At 41.1% G+C, this 24,801-nt stretch overlaps 2 protein-coding genes across 3 annotated transcripts; one reads left to right on the top strand and one right to left on the bottom strand.

Annotated features, from left to right (window-relative positions):
* Positions 1-605: 605 nt before the first annotated feature.
* On the bottom strand, positions 606-11,054 carry LOC117554358 (P2Y purinoceptor 14-like). The gene is made up of 3 exons (XM_034228763.1): positions 10,971-11,054; positions 9,664-10,081; positions 606-1,579 (listed from the first exon to the last, which is right to left on the bottom strand). The coding sequence occupies exons 2-3, from the start codon at positions 10,077-10,079 to the stop codon at positions 904-906; spliced, it is 1,092 nt and encodes a 363-aa protein (XP_034084654.1). The 5' UTR covers positions 10,080-10,081; positions 10,971-11,054; the 3' UTR covers positions 606-903.
* Positions 11,055-20,361: 9,307 nt separating this feature from the next.
* LOC117554337 lies at positions 20,362-23,196 on the top strand. Of its 2 annotated transcripts, XM_034228729.1 has the most exons (4): positions 20,362-20,911; positions 21,005-21,139; positions 22,118-22,322; positions 22,748-23,196. In XM_034228729.1, exons 2-4 carry the CDS (start codon positions 21,047-21,049, stop codon positions 23,050-23,052), a joined length of 603 nt encoding a protein of 200 aa, XP_034084620.1. In that variant the 5' UTR covers positions 20,362-20,911; positions 21,005-21,046; the 3' UTR covers positions 23,053-23,196. The 2 variants fall into 2 exon arrangements, with proteins under 2 accessions (XP_034084620.1, XP_034084621.1); XM_034228730.1 differs by lacking the exons at positions 20,362-20,911; positions 21,005-21,139 and adding an exon at positions 21,299-21,669.
* The last annotated feature ends 1,605 nt before the right edge of the window (positions 23,197-24,801 follow it).

Below are 24,801 nucleotides of genomic sequence, written 5' to 3'. Positions count from 1 at the left end.
TCCGGCGATCGGCCCCGAAATTGGCGACCTGCATATTATTTTCGAATCAATACGTTTTCAAATTATGTTTTTTTTTTTTTATTATGTTTTTTTTTGTATGTCTATAACCATTTTTCCTCCTGGTCTCTCGCCCCCCCCCCCCCCCCCTGGCATGCCTCTGCGCCCCCCACTTTGAGAACCACTGCTCTAAGCACATTCTCCATAATGGCATTAGGCATACTTGCTTCAGTAATAATAGGCATTAAAAAAATGCTGATATTTTATGCATTAGACACAGGTTATTTTGTTTTATTCATTGATTTAAGATAATTTTTACATAAAAGGCAAGCTAACACATTGTAACTTGACAACATATCATGTTTTTTGTTCTAAAAATATTTAAATCAGATTCACTATAAGAGGTCGCGTTAACCAAATATTTTCCGTCATTTTTTAACAATGATGGAAAAATCTGAAAGCAGTCCGTCATTTTTGACAGATTAGAACAAACTCGGAACAGCGCAAAAGTTTCCCCGCAGCGAGGCTCCAGTGTTATGCCGTGTTATGCATGCCCGCCAAAAAGGAAATGATACCGTTTCCAAACCTAACTTTGCTGTACAAATCATTGAAATGTCTGTGAGTTTTGGCTTTACGCTGTGAGCGCTCCCGCAAAGTGCAGTGGGCATGCATAACACGGCGCTAACAGTTCACGAGCGTAACAAAAAAATACATTGGAACTTACATTTGACAAAAATGTCCTTTCTTTAAATAGGGCAAAAGGGCAGGTGCTCAAGCCCTCTTTGGGGTCTATCTGTGCACGTGCCTGTTAGTGACTCTGCCTGGTCTCCCCCCTTTCCCCTTTTCTCATTTCCTCTCCTCTCTGCTCTTGCTGTCCCAAATATATTTTTTGATTTCCTCTCCTCTTTAGCCTCCTTCGTTTGTCTCCTCCCCTCCTTTCCTCACCTCCTGTCCCCCTCCTAAATATGTGACAGACTGACCGGTGGTATGTGACCCCTCCCACCTCTCTCTCCTCCCCCTTCTCCCTGAAAGTTTCCTGATCAGGGACTCCCTGAAGGTGCGGCACATGAGGAAGTAGATGACGGGGTCGAGGCAGACGTTGATGGCGGAGAGGAAGAGCGTGGCCTCCTTTAGCTGTACCATCAGGAAGCCCTTGCAATTCTCACACAGCGTGTACAGTAAGAGCACCACATGGTGCGGCACGAAGCACACGAAAAACACTATCAGGATGCTGAAGATGCTGCGCTTCGATTTCCGGCAGATGTCACTCTCGTCGCGGCGCATGCGGCGGTAGGAACGGTACAGATGGCAGGCGATGGAGGTGTAGCAGAAGAAGAGCAGAGACAGCGTCAGCCAGAAGAGGGCGTTGTTGAAAAAGACGGAGAAATCGTGCCACTGCTGGCCCAGCAACGTCTTCAGCTCCACGCAGAGTCGCAAGTGTGTCTCCTTAGCCGGCTTGCTGGTGAGCACCACGTTGGGCAGCAAGCAGAGGAACAGGAAGCTCCACGTGAAGAGCGCCAGCCCCTGCGCAAAGCCCACTCTCTGCAGGAGGAGCAGCATTGAGACCCTGCACCACCTCGACCTGCAGGAAGAAAAAACAAGTATCCTTTAAGAGTTTACATAGAATTCACCCTACTAAAGAAGAAAAGTTTAAGCTAAGGTTTAAGCTAAATATAGATTCAGCGGTAAAAATAATGTAAAGGTACAGTAAAATGGATTGGAGTGTAATAACACACTTTGGCCACCAGGTGCATTGTCTAAACATGCCTGTCGGCATGACTTAAAGGTCCCATGTCATGCTTTTCCGGTTATTACCCGTCCCCTTGTGTGTTATGTAGCTTCTGCAGATGGGGCTGCTGCAGCCCCCTCAGCAATCCCCCCCCCCCCTTCCCGCGTCCATTCGCGATGTCTCGCAGCAAGCAGGAAACCACACCAGTAAGCCAGCCAGGGTTGCGTTCCAATAGTCCATTTAGCTTAGGAACCTTCCTAACCAAGTGAAATGACCCGGAAGTACGTCAGTGGCAGCCATGATAAGTGCCGTTCCAATTCTCTAAAGCCTCATCCCAATACCCCTCCTCGACTCCTCTCTTCCCCTCCTCCGGGACTTGACCCGGAAATCGATCAAGACACGCCATGTTGAAGGACGTCCCAATAGCTGAAATGCACATGGAGGAGTCGAGGAGGGGTGAGGGAGGAGGGATGCGGGAGGAGACGAAAGGGAGGATACACGCGAGCAGACTACACGAAAGTGTTTTCACTACTTGCGTATAAAAGCCCCGCCCCCACCTTCACAGCTGGTCGATTTCAACAGAGGAAAACCGACAACTGGAAGATGAGGAAAAGCGTCACATAAATGTATAAGTGCTCACAGCTCCGTGGGAATTATTATGTGCAATTCATTTCTAAAAGGCTTTCACATTACTATAATTATATTTGTATTTAAATGTAGGCTACATTTTACACCAATACGGAACACAAAAGCAGGACCAACCATCATACATTGAATTCCTTGACTAACAAGAGAAAGATTCATTCATTTAAATAAATATTTAACAACAAATGGGCCGGTTCTAAGGGGTTATTCAGTTAAGCCCGATGAGAGGGGATACAGCTGTGCACAGGTCATCATTAACAGACGTCGTTTAAAAGTGACGTTTGAGTGAACGAGGACATCCCAATTAATACCTGAGGACTCCTCTGTCCTCGCGTCACCTCCTCGTGTCTCTCGCTCGCATCTTACGGAGGCGGAGCTAAGACGCAAGGAAGGGAAGCGAGTGAGGGAAAGGAGGAGTCGAGGAGGGGTATTGGGATGAGGCTTGTATGAAAGGAAAGGAGGTTTCAAACTTCCTTTATAACCTCCTTTAGCTTAAGAATCACTGGACCTCCCTTGACGAAAGGAGAGGAGAAAATGCTGCTTCACAATGCATTGCAGCCGCAGCATTTGCCGTCACTCAACAGTCGGCCGTTCACGGAAACAACCGATTATTACCCCCTAATCCCACCAGGAGCGTCTGCGCTGCGCTGCGCTGCGCTGCGCTGCGCTGCGCTGCGGCTGCGGCGTTTTTAGCGATCGCGGCCACTCTAGTCAATGGGTGCTATTCCACCAGACCCGCTGCGCCGCGCCAAAGCGTCCCAGAAGCTCCCGCCGCAAGGAATTTCTAAAATATAGGATGAATCCTATTTTTTACGCGGCGCAGCGCAGCAGGTCTGGTGGAATACTGCGAGGCTGCACACACGACGCTCCGCTTCCGCAACGTTTTGAAACGCGCCTGGTAGGTTATGACGCAGGAGGAGGTCGCGGCGCAGCCGCAGCGCAGACGCTTCCGGTGGGATCAGGGGGTTAGTGTTGCACGATAATTATCGTCCCGATAATTATCGGTCAGATATTAGGAATTATGACGTCATCCCGATAAACTCAATAAAAGTATTAATAGCCCCGATAATATACAATATATTTTTTGGGTAAAAAAAGAGAAAAAAATACTGCGGTGTGGGTGGATTGGGATGAGGGGCGCTTGTTTTTCACTCGGCTCCTCCCGTTTTGCCAGTACTGTGGTATTAGTGGTTTAGGAAGAGGGGAGTTTTTCACAAATCCAGCGCTCCCTAACTCATGCCTGGCTGTGACCATAGACTGTATATATAAATGGACGTAGTGTCCGTGACGTCACCCATAGGATTCTGCAGAGTTGCCGAGAAGCCTTTAGTAGGCGGAGTCGGCCACTAACGGCTCGACTGTGTGACGTCAGAGTCTAATCCCGCCTGCTCCAAATAAGGGCAAAGAGGCGGAGCCGAGGCGGGACCTGCTGCCTCCGAACTGGAAGTAAACAGAGCTAGATCAGGCTAAGAAGCTAAGCTAACATGACATACATGCATACCAAGTTACTAGGGTTGCCAACTTCCAGAAATGGAGAAACGGGAGATTTTCGGGTTTCTGGCGGATTTAGTTACTTTTTTTTGTTACTTTATTTCGGTTTTAGGGTTAGGGTTATGTTATTTAATTCTCTTGGGGGAGCCAGCCCCCTAGGGTTCGAGGGGTCAAACCCCCCAAAACCCTCAAAATGCATAGAAAACTATGCATACCTATAACACAATACAAACACAATGGTCTTACATCTGCATTAGGCTACTACATCACATTGTACATCAGCATGTTCAAATCGGATAGGTGGGCACTAGGACATCTGGGCACCTCGATGTACAATTGGCTATTTTGTCCAAAATGTTAAAAAATAAATATTTGAAAAATGGTATTAACTAATGCAAAGTATACATGATGTGAACATGCACGTTACATCATTATTAGACTTAATGTTATACCAACCATTCTCCAAGCATTTTCCCATCAATCAGCTGACTGACTCTCTCACACACACACACACACACACACACACACACACACACACACACACACACACACACACACACACACACACACACACACACACACACACTGTGTTTTTCTTCCACTGTTTGTTGTAAGACACAAGTATTTTCTTTTTAGAAGGGCCAGGGCCCAGAACCACATCCTCTCTCTCTTCTCCTCTTTCATTATCACCTCCTCCACCGGCAGTGCTCATTTCCCCACACAACTGAACAGGCTGACATGCCACACAAACAATGATGCTGCACCCGCGGCCCACCGGAGAAAATCTCACACACACACACGTGCGAGCATTGTGCCTGCCCTGTCAACTGAGCGATCCTAGTGCCCTTCGCATACAGCACACAAACACACAGGCATGCAGCCAGACACACTACATTGCGCGCAAACAGAAACATATTTTTTATTTTTCCCTTTACACGGGAGTCCGGGACAAACAAAGTCCTGTACGGGACATGCCCCTTTTGGCTCAAATACGGGGCGTCCCGGCTAATACGGGACGGTTGGCAACCCTACAAGTTACTGCTAACAGTGTAGTTGCCCTATATAAACGTTACATTCATAATCAAATGAGACAATCTGCAAGAGAATTAGCTATATTTTGTTATTCTTAATGCTTGTCATTCACACGTTGAGAAAAGACGGACTCCACCGCCCGTACCTAACGGAGCCGCAGTGGGCTAGCTCCGGGACGCCGGCTGGAGCAAGCCCCCTGCGGCTCCGTTAGCTCCGGCGGCCACCACTGGGATAATTGGGTCCCCAATTAACATTTGCTCCCGTTTAGCATTATGGGCGTCATAGCCATAGACTATAAAAGTCTTACCCAAGGCTGAATCATAAACTAAAATGTATATGTATGCATAAAGGGTTACGTCCTTAGCTGGCTAATAAGTAACAAGCTAACCTACCAAGCACACAAACACCTGCGAACGGGGTTAACATGTATAATATTATCATTTTAGACTTCTTGGAAGTTCTGTTAGTACATTCAAGCGCACAGCACGACATTTTAATTGTCTGGTATTTGTAACAATATTCCCGAAAAGGCACAATCACCACGAACACGGCTAAAGCTAAAGGGTCAAGTACAGTACTATGACTAACTAACGTTGTAGCCTCTATGGTTGTAGCCTAGCAGAGTGGACAAGTTGCTGTTAGCTGACAGTGAGGCATATACATGTCCATCAAAGTGACCACGCCCTAATTTATGCAAAAACTTTAAGACCTAATATAAATAAAAAGGTCGTGTTAGAAAACAATTCACTCACAGATTCATAATCATGAAGGTGGAATCCAACTATATCGATAATAATATTTATTGCATCCATGGGTAGAAACATGTTTTTTTCTGCTGTAAAGTTGGGCATTTTAATATGGGGGTCTATGGAAATTGCTCCTTTTCTGCAGTGTGTGGCACTTCCGTATTGGCGTCCCGGCTGTTCCCCTGAGTTTGCCGCTTGGCTGTGACGTAAATGGTGTGCGGACGTGAAGCCAGGACAGTAAACAAACATGTCGTCGGTAGTATGGGACTATTTCAAAGTTTCAGAGTTAGATAGTTCGCTTGCTATTTGTATTAACAAATGCAATGCAGAAGTTCCACGAGGAGGGAAAAAGGCAACGAGCTATAATACTTCCAACCTGATTAGTCACCTGAAACATCGCCATCGCTACGATGGTGTGTTAAAAAAGCGTACGAAGACGCCTACGCTGCTAAACTAGCGGCGAATCCAAAGGAATTATTTAAATATTTATATATTTATTATATAAATATAATATTTATATATTTATTATTTAAGGAAAATAAATATGGTCACTTTGAAGAGTCAAAACTGTTCTTGGCTTTGTTTTGTTCATAGTAGTAATGCTCATGTCATTTGCTCACTAGTTAGACCCTCCAGAAAAACGCGGGCAAAAATCCTTGATTATGCGATCAAACATGCGGGGTTTTATGTGATTTTATGCGGTGAAATTGCGGGAAGTTGCGAAATATGCGGAAAGTTGCGAAATATGCTAAATATGCAGAACAAATAAATATTGGGCTCTCGTATTTATTTATTCTCTCTCACACACAACCTGCCACTAACGTTAAACCCATTTACTATTCAATTAAACACATTCAATGTTTATTTATTGTAAAAGCACACACACTTCTCCGCCTCATTCTGTTTTCATTTACTCGTTCGTTATCTGACCAGCTTCAATCTTGTAGGCTTCTCACCTCGTTTCTTGTAGCCCTCGAAAGGGTTTTGGAGGTTGATGCCTCGGTGAACGTGAGTTGTTTGGCTTTTTGAATGAATCAAAGTGGGTCGTCACCGTCGATGTTCTCTTATGCTCCAACACACAGTTGCACGGGGTGCAGAATAGTTTCCCCCCACTTTCGTGCAAGACATCGGGGTACTGATGTTTGTCGGTAAATGAGATGGATTAGATTTTTTCATCTTGGTGTTTTCTCTCTCGTGTGAGTTCCACACGTTCACTCTACGGTGTTGTTTACCTTCTGTGATGCGCGAGCTGATGACATTGCGTCAGCATCATCATCACTTCACGTCAAGACGAGTTAAACATTTTTTTTCTCAACTTTGTGTGGAAAAATGCGGGGATTATGCGGCCTTTTGATAAATATGCGGCCTTTTAAAAATCTGCGCCATTTTGCTGATTATGCGGTAAATTCTGCGATCGCAGAATCGCGTTTTTCTGGAGGGTCTAACTAGTCTTTTTTTTACCACCAGGTGTGCAAAAACTACAGGTACATTTAATATATATATTATATTATTATCGGTTATCGGTATCGGTCTTGAGAAGCAGGAAGTTATTGGTATCGGTATCGGTTTCAAAAAACCAATATCGTGCATCCCTACCGATTATGACCGAGAAATTATATCATGAACGTTACGGTGCTTATTAAGCATTTTAAAACGTATGTGGTAAGTTGTCAAAGTGCTTTGTTCTGAACGTTCATCAGTATTATAATCAAAAAGAGAAATATGAACGTTAGTTTTTACTGAAATGATCAAATAAAGTCAACATTTCACAGTCTTTACTGAGCTGTGTGGGGTTTGTTCAACTTTTAAAAGATGTTTGAATGGTGATATACACAGTGATAGATGTTAAGGACTAACGTTTATAATAAATACATTTGTGTTGATTTTAAGATATTTTCATAGTTCATACAATCATACGTATTGGGATCATTTGTATTAATGTGGACCGGAGGGAGAGGGTGACGAGCATAAGTTTCACTTTCATTTCAATTCCAACTTTGGTCATGAAGAATATGTTTCTCTGTTGTCCACATTCATAAAGCATAAAGCAACAGAGCACGGTGCAGAGTCTCTAGATGAGTTTACAGTAGTCCCTCGTTCTTATTAAACATCCATGTTGTAGTCCGCTGTATAGAAAACTGTAGTTTCCATGGTTACCCCACAGCAGCAGACGCACATTCATGACGTCCGCACATCATAAACACGTCGGATAGTGAAAGTGCAGTCGGATTCTCTAAAGTACCGCAGTCTCTTCTCCTAAATCCTTTTGAATTCTCCTATCCACTATCCCTTAATCCCGTGACGTTTCACTCAGAGGTCAAGGAATAGGAGAGGGTTAGAATTTAGGAGCTGATTTTTGGATTATCGGAACGCAACCCAGCTCACACTGACAGCTCCTCGCGGCAGCGAGCTGACCAATCAGAGCACACTGGGCTCACAGGGAGGGGGGTTCCAACAAGTCGTTTAGGACAGAGAGTCAATACACATAGCCTACAATACAGAGATGGTGTATGAGAAAACCAATGTGAGTTTGGAAAATTGCACAATGTAAATCTATTCTAGTAGACCTCAACAATGGAATTATGATCAGTAGAAATGGCCATGTCACGGGACCTTTAAAGACTTTCAGAGAGCTGCAGGAGTGGGTCCTAAAATCTGAAAATGAGTCAGCATTTGAGCATTGCCTGTTCCCTTTTCTGTAAGTTAACAGTTTTTTTTATTGTGTTTTTGGTTAGTAGCCCGAAATAAGGTCAGTGGTTAACACATGCTGAATACATTTTAACTAGGGCTGTCAAGTTAACGGGTTAATACTTTTTTTTAATGCCACTAATTATTTTAACGTGCGATTAACGCATGTGTATTTGTCTTCGGCCTGTCCCGTAGTTTCAGAGCCCAAAGGCTTGACGTTGTTGTTAGTTGGATGGTGGGAGATTCTAGCGAGAGATATGGATACAAAAAAAGGTGTTTTAGACAGCAAGCCAAGCACACAGCTGATGCTGACAGCCCCGCTCCTGCCGCTCACTTGCGGCAGACCACGCTTGAAAGTTTGCCGGGGAGACACCTGGACAACAACAGCGATAGCTGATAACATAAAAATACTCCAGTAAACACCTCACTGGTGAATTTAACAACTGAATTTCCCCTTGTTGGGTAACAACGACTCATTCCTGCACTGTTATATTATTTCTGTTTTAAAGGGACACAACTATATTCGGAAGGGTTGTACTATTTAAAGGTCTTATATTATACTATTTTTAGGCATATATTATGGGTCTCGGATATATAGAAATATATAAAAAACATGTCTATGCTGTGTTTTGCTCAAAATACCAAACAGATCATGCATTTTAGACATCCCTCATATCCCTCTATCTCAGGCCTGTTAGAGAAGTGCTGATTCTGTGACTGTAGCTTTAAATTTGAACTCGGCTGATGCTGGCCCTTTGGAGCACGGCAAGGCAAGCAGTGAGGTCTCCTCTCTGCCAGCAGATTATCAGCTAAATGCTGCCATGATTAAATGCCATATTATGTTCCAAACCACTTCAGGGATTATTTCTGAAACAGTATGGAGTTCCAATGCTTTTTCTCTCACGGGTTTAACACAAGGTAGGTACCTTTTTATATCCTGCTTTTTACACATACTCTCTCCAGTACAGGTTAGCTTAGAGTGTGAGCGATGCTTGCTAATGTAAACAAAGACCATATTACTTCCAAAACACGTTGCGCATTGTTTCTGATAGCAAAGTTTCTGATAGGGCCGTGGGTGTAAAGCCAGCCCACATGCTGCCGATATGACGTCATATCGGCAGCAAATCTGGATCAGCTCCGTTGTACCCCCGTTTTTAGAGATTTGGGTATAGAGGAAAAGAGAGAGGGTTTTATTTTCTGACACTGTGAGTCTACTGACACATCGGGGACACATATGTATGTGTTTAAAAGACATAAAAAAGTGAATTTGGCATGATAGAAGACCTCTAAGGTAAATGGTGGTAAATAACGAAAATAAAAAATAAGAACCTGTACCTGCTGGAGGTGGTGGAGGAGGTGTGTCTGACGATTTTCACGTAGCGCTCAAGGCTGATTAAGCCCATGAAGACCATGCCCACATACATTGAGCAGTAGAAGAGCACGGCGGTATAGCGACAGGTGACCACATACATTTGCCAGCCCCCCAACCCCAGGTCTGCCGCGATCTTGAAAGGGAAGGTGAAGAGCATGAGGAGGTCAGCCACCACCATGTTCTTCAGGTACACCACCAGCCCTGAGTCGCTCGGCACCCGGAAGAAGATGCAGGCGGCAACGCCGTTTAGGGCCAGGCCCACCACGAAGGTGAGAATGTATAGCGACGGCAGCACCACACCACCACAGCACTGCCGCGGGAAGATGCTGCTATAATCTGATTGGTTAGTAGGGACGTGGCTGGTGTTCTGGTGATCCATCACTGAAAACACAAAAACACACTTTAATGTTCAGCAAGTCTTAATGCTTTTTTGGTTAATATTCTTTGGGGTAGTTGTACTTTACTTGGGTATTCCATTTCTTGCTACTATATATTTCTCCTCAAATACATCTCAGAAGCAAGTTTTTTTTTCTTTGAGATTCGAAATATGTTCTCCCTGTCTTAATGATATCATTTCCAGGAACAGTTATTTTATTATCTGATCCCTCTAATTATAACTGTAGTGCATGTGTGTGGGGGCGGGTAGGGGGAGGTGTTACTTGCTATATTGCGTTCCTCTGCAAATGTAACTTCCGTCTGAGTGCATTATAAAGGGAGCAGTTATTATAATAAATGTATATTTTCTTGCCTTGTTCAGTATTTAGGTTAATTTGGGCACTTGCCTTTTTTGTAATTTTACATACATTTTAATTAAATTAAAGTAACATTTTCTTTAACCTTCATATTTTATATTAGGTGCAGAAAACTAATGTTACAGCTCAAAAAAGTCTGAAGTAATTTTTTCACAATGAAAATTAGCAACTGGGCAAACAGGCAACTTTAAAATATGCTTCTTTCTGTTGGTGTTATGCAATATTTAAACTCTAACTGTTTGAAGAACTGGAGGAAGAAATGCACTTTTGAAATGTTAAATGACAACAGTCTTTGCACAGCACACTCACTGTTAATTACACTTCTCATATTTTAACAGTTATATTTAGTATTTGTTCAAGGTTCTTTATTGTCAAACTAACATAGCTACAGAGTAGTTATGTCGTTGAAAATCTTAGGTCACAGGCATCATCCTCTTAGTATATTGCCTCTGAAAGATATCTCTAGCCTAATGCAAACATTAAGATGTGGTGAAGTATAAAAAACCAACTCTACTCACCATACACACACTCTGGTTTCCACTCAGGTAGGTTTCCGATACAGATGACAGATCATTCAGATGATGATCTCTCATGAAGTGAGAGTCAGAGCGGAGAGTTCTAACTCTTCAGTCTTTGAGTACACTTCCACTTCCTCTCTCTGTTTCTGATCGTCCCTCTCTCTTTGTCACCCTTTCTCTCCCTCCCTCCTTCATGTCTATTTTTCACCTTTGGCTAACTTCTGAAACTGGATAATTTCCAGCGTTACATTTCCTTATATTTCTTCCTTTTTAACCTCTTTTAGTATCCCTTTACACTTTGCACATCTTAAACTCACACTATCTCACTGCATTTCAATGTTAATAAAACCAAAAATGCAACTATTCTGCATACTCAGTTTGGTATATTGTGGTGTGTTCCTACATATTTCTTTATATACATTATTTTTCTATTTTGTCAGTCTGTCTTATTTTGCTTCAGTATTAAAAGTGCAGTAGCTTAATCAGTCAAAAGAAACAAAAAACTGAGCAAGTAAACCCTACTGTATGTATGCAACGTTTTTATTTTCTCTCAAATGTGCTCTATCTACAACAGTTAGCTAATTGTATTGTTCATCATTTAATGATAATGTTGCTAACTTCAATATTTGTATTATATTTTTTATTATATTTAATATTTTTTCTAGTTCCCTCCTGACCCACTGCAAAAACCGCGACATAAAGACTGAATAATGACCTGCCGCCAAATCCCTCATGGCAGGATGAAATGGCTGCTGCATACACTTTAACTGTGGAATGAGCCAACCCCCTGTCCACCAGTAACTGTAAGTAGGACAGAATAGAGCCCAACGTACAAGATAGGGGCTCTAGACTCCGCTCCTCACACCATCGCTGGAATCCCAACCACTTTGGCCTGTAACAGGCTGTGGTGGATCCTGCTCTTGCTGCCTGGATAGTCTGGATAACTTTATCAGACAATCCCCCCTGTCTCAGCCTGTCCCTCTCAGGAGCCAAGCCTGGAGAGGTTGGCCCAGAGTGGGTAACGCCCCTATTGCACCTGCTTCCTGAGACATCGCCCCCCAGAACTGAGGAATCGCCCAGGGCTGGCCCACAAACATCTGTGTCATCTCTGCGAACCACGGCGATCTGGGGCCACTAGGATGACTGACAGATGCTCTCGTCTCACCCTCCCCATGAGAAAGTAGCTCGGCATCGTAGATCATCACGGTGTCGTCATCGGTGCTGTACCCCACCAGTCTCTGTGGGGCCTGGAGGGCGGCCTTTGTGATTCTTTTCATGATTAGTTTAACTACAGTGACTAGGCACGCTATCAGGATTAACACAGCTAAGATAAACATTGAAATGGTAACAGCAAGTTTAACCAACCCCGCTCCCCATGACCCAAATGTTCCAGATAAATCCCCAAATGCAAACCCATGAGTTTCGTGCAGTTCTTTAATTCCCCTAGCAGTATCATGAGCCATATCCATGACCTCAGGTGTAGCGTCGGAGATGAAAGAACAACACTCAGATCCAATCACCTTGCATGTGCCCCCCTGTGCTGCGAGCAGAAAATCCAGTGCCATGCGATTCTGTAATGCCACTGTTCTAACTTCCTGCAGTTCTTTGTGTTCAGCCAACATGGCTGTGTTGGATACATTGAGGTGGTTTTCCACTATCTTGGAGAGAGCTATAATTTCCTGCTGGGAAACATAAATGCCGTACCAGGGCAGGAGAGCGCTAGCCAGCTGCTGACCTGTTGTGATGGACCTACGATCTTTGTGTAGGGAGGGAAATATTGCTGCAATCTCATCAGTCTCTACTTTACGGATCAAAGGGATTAGATAGGCTAGATAACAGGTGCCATAAAAAGTGTCATAAGGCACACAACCGTAGGCTTTGTCCCCACAAACCATGTAAACTCTCTCTGGGAGGGGAGTTCTGGTTAACTTTACCTTTACTACAGTGTTACAGTCGCTGTGGCCCACATCGTGAGAGGGAAAAAACCCTCCTCCCCTCTGGAAGCAGATGGACACGTTCTTCCACTCATGCACCACAATTGGGGGGACATAAACTGAACAGTCACGTGTAGGGGCCTTTCCTAGGGGTATCGGCAGCGAACAGTCATGTATTTTAACTTGAACTGAGTCCACTGTTCGGGAGCCAAACCAAGGTACAACTGTTACCAAGGCTTCAACCAACAAAGAAGGTGTGTGTGGTTGAGGTGAACATGTTGGACTTGTAGAATTAGCTGAGCAATTAGTCTGGACTAGAGCTAATTGGAATCTGTATTCAAAAGCCAGATTCATGTATTTCCTCACGTATATGAGTCTTAGGACCATCAATCGTTTGAAACCGTCTGGCAGGTAATCTTTATTTACTGTGTCAACGATGAGTGAGATTAAGCCCTCGTACTGTAAATGTTTGTTCAGAGTCTATGGGGTAGGAAGGGGTGTAACAATCGTCTGCCTCATCGCTAATTCTGGATGCTATATCACTCCAGTTAACTAAACTGTAGTTAGCTTTTGTGAAAGGAATTGGGCTGAACATGGGAGAGTGCATGGACTCTGGCATGTTTTGGCACAGCCAACAGTTGCTAACATTGCATTCATGTGCATAGTCTAACATTAAACTCATTGCAGAATTGGTTTAAGTTTGCTTAGATGGTGTGATTAGGGCATCATTGGATGGATTTACATAATTTCCTGGTGACTTAATTGCAGCTCTATCTGAAATGGAGCTCTGTGGGGTGGGAGGATAACCAGGTTCAATATATGAGCATCTAGTGACCCCTGTGCCAGGGGCCTTGTAATTGGGTGACCATGTGGTGCATATAGGATCATTCTTTAACTGTCTTTTAGTGAAACACCACATTTCTGGGGGTACATTTGCAATGGTGTCGAGTGTTATTCTTACCATATGAGGCGAGACCTGGAACCGCTGGTACTCCGTCTCTGGATAGACGTTCCACGCCCACAAGCCTTTGCTTAAAAGCACAGGGAAAACAACAACACAGTCACTTGATTTACATTTCGTAGTCGGACATTCAAAGGAAATATTCTGTATTTCTGTCTTGGGAATGTTAACAGCAGGGAGAAGTCTTTCTCCATTGTTCACTTCCCTCCTTTTTCTCTCTCGCACCATACTGAATGTTTGTGTGGCGGTCGGAAACAACCTGAGTTCGTAGCTAGGCAATGATATGCCCGATGATTTGGGTCGGCCTTCAGGGTCCGGGCCCTGAGCGGTCAACCTGTCTGCGCTCTCTTTTATGAGCATCTTACTTTCTCTTACCAAGGAGCGAGAGCCCTCGCCACCTGGTGTTGGGAACGCCTCTGCTTCATCTAGCAGGGTTTCTTTGGTTAGGTAAACCAGACCCAGAACAAGGAGTATGAGGACCCCCTTCACACGCCAGTATCCTGAACCTCCCCACCGACCGGTGGAGGAGACAGACGGCATCGAGAAGCGTGGATCCACTCTGTCCTACCTTGGACTTTTAGGGCTGTTTTGGTCACTATTAACACCTGGAAAAGTATGTTTTCTGAGGGATGACAACTCAAAGTAATGGATTAGCACATTATCATTTAATTACAAAAATAGGATAGGCCCCTCGGATTGCTTTGGGAGCCTTCCTGACACATGCACATGCATTTTGAAGGTTTGTGTTAGTCATTTAACATGCAAGAATCATAAACTCATCAGTCCATAGCAGAGAAATTATATTGTAAATTAAAGGTGAGCTAGTCCCTGTGGATATAACCCCTTCTCAATTATTTTAAATGTTATATAAATTCACCATTTACCGTTTGATAAAATATTAGTTTATCAGAAATACATTTTCTCTTCCATAAAACATAGGTTTGAGAAATAAATTACCCAATTTAAAATAAATTACTCAATATAAAATAAATTACTCAATATAATTGACTCTTCCCTCCCTTTTCTTACATGTTACATATGAAATAATAACTTAGGAGTCTATTTAAGCATGGTGTAGTTTATAATCTATTACTCGAGAAGACTCAGTATCACCTGTGTGCAGCTTACAAAAAACAATTGTGAGAAACATATATTATGCAGGAAATGTATACATTTGTTGAAGAACAAAGCATATTTGATTTGGGAGCAAAAACTTCATCCCCTTAACATCTGACATATTACTGATGGCCTAGTATGAATGATAGTGGGTGTCTGAGGGTGTTATTACTGAGAAATGTCAAACAAAATCAAAACCTTAAACAGGTTTGCATTCCTCCACTTAAGGTGACGTTATCATTGGAAACAACAAAAGCTAATTGTTTTTATGTAGAATCTATAAATTGAATCGTTAGAGCAGAACAGAATGGTTGTATTGTAGCCTGAGTTTCGTGCAGCCTTTAGTTTTACTAGGTGGAAACATTGTCTATATAATGTGAATACATGTAGAACTAGACCAACCTGGTCTCACCAGAATACGTGACTCCACCACGACTCCTTAACACCGCAGTACGTGGTGGAGTCACGGACTCTGCTACATTTACGTGTCTGCACCACGGAAACAACCCCAATGTAAAGTGAATGAGGCGTGTCGTGGTGCACACACGCATTTCTACAACGTCCCGCAGTGAGCTTTTATTCTATAAAACGTTTTTAAAATCTACTTTATCGCTTGTAGTAACTCACGGGAGGCTTCTTTTATTTTATTTGTATTCATAATACATTTTATTTTTCGTCAGAATGTATTATGGTGCATTATTTACGAATTTTTGTTCTCAAAAAACAGTGCATTGTGTGTAATACAACTGTGATTTTTATTAAATGAAATGAGCTTCAGCTGTGTCAAATAGATTGTTCCCTTTAGTTAACATTATTTAAAAGATAATTATATTCCTATTTGATCATGTCCCCTTTATTGTAGGCCAATATTAGTAATTTAAAAAATATATAATGATGATAATGATGGTGAAAACCACTCCCCCAACATTGGAATGACAATGGCTACTGACTGTATTTCAAATGGATAACGGAGGATTTTACACCCGGAAGTAAATATTCTCCTTACTGTTGAAGAGAATTAAATTAACATATTATAGCAGGAAGTTTAATACAGTGTAATTTTTGGTATATTCATTTTAATGTCTCCTGATATATAAGAAGTGTGTTTTTATATATTCATGTGTGTACTTAATTACTTTGTATTTAATAGTAGCAGTTTATATTAACAAGAAGCTGGAGAGATGAGAAGTGAAAACTTCCCTGTCAGGAGAAGAGGACAGAGAGGAAATACCCTTATATAGACATATGCTATAGGCAGCACAGCAGAGAGAAGGGTGTGTGTGTTGCAGTAAGCCATGGTCTGTATAATAACTGCTCAATTATACTGGTGCTTGTGTTTTTATTGATTTCTTTCTGTTTCATTCTTTCATGTTGTGAGTACTAAATGGCCACAACTTTGTGCAGTCGTTGGCTTAAATGTGTTTGAATTACTTATGTGAAATAAGGAGCAGGTTGGCATGACAGGAGACTAAAAAGATGTGGGGAGAGGATACATTCTTATCTAAACACAGAATGCCAAGTAGCTAGAACGATACATGTCTAAAATATATGTGTGTGTTTAATTACTTTGTATCAATAATAATAGGGAGTTGGAAATATGAGGAGTAAAAACCATTATTTAAAGTAAGATGTGAGCAGGGGAATGCCCTTATTTGAAGATAGCTCAGATCTCTGAAATGAGTGTGCGTTCTCTGTATATGTTATGCAGGGTTCGTGCAGGACACCCAATGTGTCTGTGTTACCTTAAATGGTAAAAGAAGGAAAATGAGTGTGCGTGACACGACCTAAGGAAAAATGAGTGTGCGTGACACAACCTAAGGGAAAATGAGTGTGCGTTCTCTATAGAAGCTGATATTCTACTATTTTACTGCTTGAGAGCAGAGGTAATGTTTTCCTCGTTATTATTGATATTAAAGTAGTACATATATTGTTTGTATTAGTCAACTATAACAAAAGTATGTGAAACTGTGTGTACATTGAACTAAGGGGAGAGGGGGACCACAGAGAGGGAAGTCTCTGCAAAATGTGTGGGTGTGTGAAAGTACACCCAATGCGTCTGTTTGACCTTAAATGGTAAAAGACTCTTGTTTCTGTGAGTCCTCTGCTGGCTCGTCGCTTTTATATCAACCAATGAATGGACTCTATGGGAGGAGAATCCGGCACACCTCCTCCCCGTTCTTTTTGCATATAAGCAGGTTGTGTCTTTAGATCGCTCTCTCTTCTCCTGCTGGAATCTGAACAGCACGCGAACCAGGGCAGGAGTACTCCTTATTGTATTGTATTGCATTGTATTTTTACCTTTTATAATTAAAACAGATTATTGTTTAACTGGTATCCTGGTGTCTTCTGATTTCCTTCCTGTTTATGATTTTAAGCAGGCTCGCCAAAACGACACGCGGAGCCGAGGTGGGTTGTAAAAACCTCTCAGCTACAACACTGTCGATTGATTTGACAGTGATATCTGCACTACTCATCAACTCAAAAACACCAGATTATACTTGTTAATTACACAACATTGATTTGTTTAAATTGTGTACAATGCTTTTGTATTTTCCCCCTTCAATTCGGAGAAACAAATATTTTTTCGGAATTTAGGATGGCAGAAGACACTACACTAGACTGATCCTGTTGGACTCAGTACTACTGAAACTACCCCCACAAGTACTATGAAGTACTTACTGTGTACTTTTCCAGTAATCCTCTTTCAATGTCCCCTTCCGAGTAAGAATGCATGTTTTTCTTTTAATAAGCGTTAAAAAACCTTTCTTCCTGAGACTGATATTGTTGGACAGAGTATTTTAAGAGGATTGTAGACATGATATCACAGCAAGTCCTCCAACTCATCCGACCAAATGGGCTGATTGTTTAGGCCCTTATTACGACCAAATATGTTGTTTGTTCAAGCGCTTAATACGTCCTATAATTACGTTTGAAAGTTTTCGCTCTCTAGTGCTCCCGTTGAATGCAAACGTTACAGATGGTCGTTTATTCACAAATAACCCTCTCTGTAAAATCCTAAATTGCAGGATAGTCAATCAATCAATCAATCAATGTTTATTTATATAGCCCAATATCACAAATGTTACATTTGTCTCAGTGGACTTTACAGTTTGTACAAAATATCAGTATGACAATACGACACCCTCTGTCCTTAGACCCTCACATCGTACAAGGAAAAACTTCCGAAGAAAACCCACAGTTTAAAGGGAAAAATGGGAGAAACCTCAGGGAGAGCAACAGAGGAGGGATCCCTCTCCCAGGACGGACAGACGTGCAATAGATGCCGTGTGTAAATTGAAAAGATAATACATTTGCAACATAGGTAGTCCAAATGCTTGGAAATGCATGTGTGTATAATAGGAAGATGAATCCACGAGGATATCCATCCAGGACCTATGATCCAGGACCACAGCCACGACTCAAGATCCAGGACAGAGGAGCGCAGGATCATCCATGACTCCGGATCCCGGCGTATACAGACACCAAAAAGAAAGACATTTGGGGAAGCTGGGTTAATCGGAACATGAGAGTACACAGGTATAGACAGAGAGAAGGAAGAAGTAAAATGTCCCCCGACAAACTAAGCCTATATCAGCAAAACTAGGGGCTGAATCTAATCAGCCCTAACTATAAGCTTTATCAAAAAGGAAGGTCTTAAGCGCACTCTTAAAAACGGATAGGGTGTCTGCCGCCCGAACACAAACTGGAAGCTGATTCCACAAATGTGGAGCTTGATAAGAAAAGGCTCTGGCTCCCATTGTACTTTTAGAGTTTAAAGCGTAGCCACTTTTACTCCACTACATGTATTTAAAACCTTTAGTAACTTTACAGATTTGGATTAATTATGTGAAATGTATTCAAGTGTTAAATCAGACTTTAGTTCCACCTGGAGTAAACAAGCTACCCTGCAGTATACAAAGTCATTCAAACTAGCTGCACCTTTACCAGCTTTGAGAACACTTTCATGATCAATCATTATAAAACATATCATATATTATTCTGAAATGGACCAATCTGCACAATGACTACTTTTACTGTCGCTACTTTCACTATATTTTGATGAGAATACTTTTCTACTTTTACTTGAGGAACATTTTGAATGCAGGACTTTTACTGTAACAGAGTATTCCTACACTCTGGTACTTCTACTTTTACTCAAGTACTAGATCTGAGTACTTCTACTTTTACTCAAGTACAAGATCTGAGTACTTCTACTTTTACTCAAGTACAAGATCTGATTAATTCTACTTTTACTCCAGTACAAGATCTGAGTACTTCTACTTTTACTCAAGTACAATATCTGATTACTTCGACAACCTCTGATTAATGGTTGATTTCCAAATGTTCTGTTGGTGCGTGGATGATAAAATAATAGTGTTTGATTGTATTGCCTTACGTATTCAGCTATTTGCCTGTGTTTAGAAACATAATTAAACATACCATGGACACACATTCAAACAATTTTCCATTTATTGAACATTGCAGATGAACAATTAACAAGTCATACAGCTAAAGAAAACTACAACAATAATATTATGTATGATGATATCATGGAACCTGGAATTTGAACACACAGCACTTAACAATAAACATAACAATAAACGACTGAACTGCTGTCCACTTTGTGGAAAATGGTATAGGCAGAGAGCGAGTGCACGATTCCCAACTGGAAGTAGAGGTTGCTAAAGCAGCTGTTGAGGTGAGGTAGGCCTATGGCTTAATTCAGTGATGTAAAGTAATTACGTAGATTTACTCAAGTACTGTACTTATTAGCCTACTTAATAGAGTGGTGTAGTGAAGCGTCCTAAAACCCGGAAGTAAGTTCCTTCTGGTTCCCTCGACAAAAAAGCTATGCAATTTCGCCATAGGATTTTGGAAAATAGCTCGAAATAATGTCTGTGGTTGACACACATTTAAGAGACGGATCACGTTTTGTTCAGTCGGATAATCTCCACATGTCTACCCTACTTTTATAATTTTATAATCATAAATCGAATCGAAAGATTTATGATTTTAGGACGTGTCACTGCACGACTCTATAGCCTACTGTTGGGTTTCGGAATGCTGGGAGGAGTAATGGCCAGAAAGAATCCAAGACACTTCTTGTAAAATTGACAGGGTTTTAATTATAGTAAACATGACGTTCCTCTGAGGCTGCGACGGGAGAGGGGCCGTATAAACGTTTCAGCTCCGATTATAAACTCTCTGGTACTTCCAGTCTTCTCCCATTGGTTGGCGGCGTCATATTCCGTTGCCCTCTATTGACGTTGCTAAACATCCATTCATAAGCATTTAAATAGCTATATACATGATAGTTAACCATATAGTAACAGTTGATATGTTAGCATCGCTGAGTGGCAGTTGGAGACGGTGTGTTTAGTATGTAACGACACACGTTTGTATCCATCTCTTCACTAATGCTGCTTGATATGCTACATCCTACTGTGAATGCTAAAAACAATGCAACTTCCGGTTCCGGAAGCTACTACCCTCGATATTTGTCCGTGGGGGAACAATACATCAGTGGACTAAAGTTCCGGTTTCATTTGTATATTGATTATTCTCACAATACAAACAAATGTAACGAGCCCTGAATTATGGGTTTTCTTTGAGACGTAGGAGCTGAGTTGAGGCTTAACAATGATGTGACAGAAATACTCACTAATAACTTTGGACATAATTGTGTAAATAATAATGAGATAACTATTCTGGGGTTTTTTGGTTTCAATTAGAACTAAAAAACAAACGGTTAAAACGTACCGTGGTCCTATTTAGTTTTTGTTTTGTGTTTACAAATTCAGACTGGACCAACATATGGAAGAAAAATGATGACTGGTTACCTGGCCTCAAAAGGAATCCGAGCATCAGAGGGGCGTGTTGGTCGTGTCCTCAGAGAAACTAACCAGCCATATCATGCAGATCGGTATCGTGTAGGTATTATTAAAAAACATATAGATTTTCCTGTATTGTACATTGCTGTGAACATATTGTGAGAACAATAACATTGTGTTTAATTCCTCAGGAGATAAAGGAATTTAAATCCAGTGCCATACAGTGCAGAGTACATGGGTCACAAATTGCACATTGACCAAAACGAGAAACTGGTGATGTATGGGGTGACCCACGTCCTTGCCGTGGACGGATTCTCCAGCAACATTGTAAGCCACTCCACCATGCCAGTGAAAAACAACCTGACCATATATCAAGAGGTTTACCAGTAAGTTTCAGTGCCCTGTTTCTGTTATAATAATATAATAATAACCTAATAAACAGCAGACAGTAAATAATTTAGTAAACATTTAGCTAAATAAAAACACAATGGCTAAATGTAGCTTTATTTGAACAGTTTTATTTGGGAAAAATATTGTAAATCGAAAACTACTGACAGGTAACCACTGTATATTGTACGTTACTTGGTAATTGATTGATGAGATCAACATTTTAACTGCGTACACAATTCGCTTTAGCAATGCTTAGGTTGTAACAACAAACATGAAATTCTGTTACATGTCATAAGACTTTTGTATTGCTGTTTTGCAGGAGTGCTGTCCTACGATATGGAATGTGGGACCAAATCCGAGTAGACCATGGAAAATAATTCTACTTGACTCTTTTCATGCAGGAGAAATTGGCAGACTACCGGAATAACACAGGCAGACAGCCATACATGCAAACAAAGTCAACACAGGCGAGTTGTTTTTTTATCTGAATTGCAATCAACGTGTTCATACATTACATTACATGTCCCTTGTTAGACGCTTTTATCCAAAGCGACTTACATACATAATAAAAGACAAAAATGGCTATAGCCATTTTTGTCTTTTATTCCTCACTTTATCTGCTGTAATCATGTAAATTACCCTGTGGCGAGACAAATAAAAGATTTCTGATCTCATTCCATTATTCACCCAACTGCTAGCTGATAAAGCTGTCAATAGACCCATGGCGTTCACTAAACTTCTCTAGGGGACTGCTAGCTTTTTCCTATGACATAGGAGAGATACACAGTACTTTTGAACTGGATACAACATGAAATGGATCAAATACAAAGCCGGAAATTGGGAAATTAACAATGGGAAATTACAATGTGCTCTCTACATTTGACTCTTCTCATTTTTGTTTACTTTAAATTACAGAATCATATTATAGAAAGGATGTGGCCAGAGGTAAACAACAGGGTAAACTACCCTCTGAAAGGCGCACTCAACCACCTTGTTGACCAGGAGGAACTAAACCTCGAAGACAACATCACACGATATTGTGTGTCCACTCTTACCTGTCAGGTAGCCAAAATTGGACTTGACCAGATGGTGCAGTCCTGGCATGCACACAGAATCCAAGGTTTGTATAGCAGTTTTCAGAATGTTACTTAAGCCCCATAACAAATGACCTTCTTTATGTATTTTTATAAGTTGTACTTATATCCTACATTTGTTTCTCTCTGTATCCCCTTTTTTACACTAGGTTGATGGAAATGTTTAAATGTGGCATGTATATATTACAATATTTCAATAATTGTCTGAGTAAAGACATATCTACTATCTAGTTTATAGATTGCTCTTATTGCATGAAACATATATATCTGGTAAGTACATAAACAGTCAAATTAAAAACATACTTTTTAAAGTTTGTAAGAAGTGTACTAATAGCACAAGTACAATTTTTTGTAAGGGCAGGCTATGATTACACGCTGTGTGAGGTTCATTGATATGCATGATATGTAACATTACACTAACAATGGCTACTTATTTGTGTTTTTTTTTAAGGTAAGGGTATCCCAGATCAACTTGCTCATGGTGGGTGCCCAAAGAGACTGCCTGCAGATCTTTTGCCTGAAGCTACAGATGCTGCAGACGGCTATCATCAGGAAGTGGGGTCCTCTCTGACACGAGTGTCGCTGTTTGGGAGAAACCCATTTGCCACTGTGGAGCACCAGACAGCAGCTGAACAAGAATTTGCAAGGAACTATGCGGACATTGCTGAACTCTTTGAGCGTGCCATTCATAACGAGCCAGCACCATTCCAAAACGGGATAAAGGATCTCATAGGCATTGTAAGAAGATATGTGTAAAGGCAAGTGCAGGGATCAGGAGCCAGTGTATACGCAGGTTGCTGGACTGTCTGCAGCACTGGATGCTTTAAGGGTCCTACCCTAAAGTGGACAGCAGTTCAGTCGTTTATTGTTATGTTTATTGTTAAGTGCTGTGTGTTCAAATTCCAGGTTCCATGATATCATCATACAGAAAATTATTGTTGTAGTTTTCTTTAGCTGTATGACTTGTTAATTGTTCATCTGCAATGTTTAATAAATGGAAAATTGTTTGAATGTGTGTCCATGGTATGTTTAATTATGTTTCTAAACACAGGCAAATAGCTGCATACGTAAGGCAATACAATCAAACACTATTATTTTATCATCCACGCACCAACAGAACATTTGGAAATCAACCATTAATCAGAGGTTGTCGAAGTAATCAGATCTTGTACTTGAGTAAAAGTAGAAGTACTCAGATCTTGTACTTTAGTCAAAGTAGAAGTACCAGAGTGTAGGAATACTCTGTTTCAGTAAAAGTCCTGCATTCAAAATGTTCCTCAAGTGAAAGTAGAAAAGTATTCTCATCAAAATATAGTGAAAGTAGCGACAGTAAAAGTAGTCGTTGTGCAGATTGGTCCATTTCAGAATAATATATATGATATGTTTTATAATGATTGATCATGAAAGTGTTCTCAAAGCTGGTAAAGGTGCAGCTAGTTTGAATGACTTTGTATACTGCAGGGTAGCTTGTTTACTCCAGGTGGAACTAAAGTCTGATTTAACACTTGATTACATTTCACATAATTAATCCAAATCTGTAAAGTTACTAAAGGTTTTAAATACATGTAGTGGAGTAAAAGTGGCTACGCTTTAAACTCTAAAATATAGTTACAGAAAGACAGACAGACAGACAGACATCGAGATAGAAAGACATCGAGACAGACATATACATAGAAAGACAGACATACGGACAGACTGTCTTCTGTACTTGTATGTATGAATATAATAATATACGTATATTTGTAAAGGCAAAGACGTAGAACCTTTATTTTGACGAGTACAGCGCAAGCATAGGGCACACTAGCCAATCAGAAGCAAGGAGGCGCTGGAGACACACCCACTTATGGAAACGAAACATTGAGTAGTATACTTGTCTTAACAGTAAGAACAGAAAAACGAAAAAACGAGCTGAATTTCCGTTTTTTCGTTTTGGGGCAAAATTGAAAAACAAAAAAACGACCCGTTTCTGCTTTTTTTTTTCTTCAATTAGAACGAAAAAACAAACGGTTAAAACGTACCTTCGTCGATTGACCGTCCTCATCTGCGCTCTTATTTTGTAAGGTAACTTCCGGTAGCATAATATGAAAAAACTGTAGTTTTTTTGTTTCTGTTTTCTAGTGATTTTATTTTTTGTTTTGAGAAGTAGAAAATGAAAATCATCCCGTTTTTTAAGTTTAGTAAATCCCTTTTTGACCATGATAAAGAAAAACGCCTTGTATTTCAATTTTGGTTTTTCAATTTTAAAACGAAAATTAAATATCCAGTCGTTTTTTGATTTTGAATATCCATTTGGGAAAAGAAAATCCAATGACCAAAACATACACTGACCTAGATACTCACCTGTTCATAGATTGTTAACTAAAAAGGCAATTCTTGCCAAGGCTTTTAGTTTAATGGTGATTATAATGCCTTTTAACACTGAGCAAGCTTTTGTTGTTGTTCCATTATATGTGGCCTCAGATACAAAGACTAATAACCACATCTGATGTTATAGTAAATCTTAAA

This window comes from Gymnodraco acuticeps, unplaced genomic scaffold (genome assembly GCF_902827175.1).
Source record: "Gymnodraco acuticeps unplaced genomic scaffold, fGymAcu1.1, whole genome shotgun sequence".
NCBI lineage: Eukaryota > Metazoa > Chordata > Actinopteri > Perciformes > Bathydraconidae > Gymnodraco > Gymnodraco acuticeps.
Note: the sequence above shows the minus strand (reverse complement) of the source record. Positions and strands in the feature narration are given on the sequence as shown.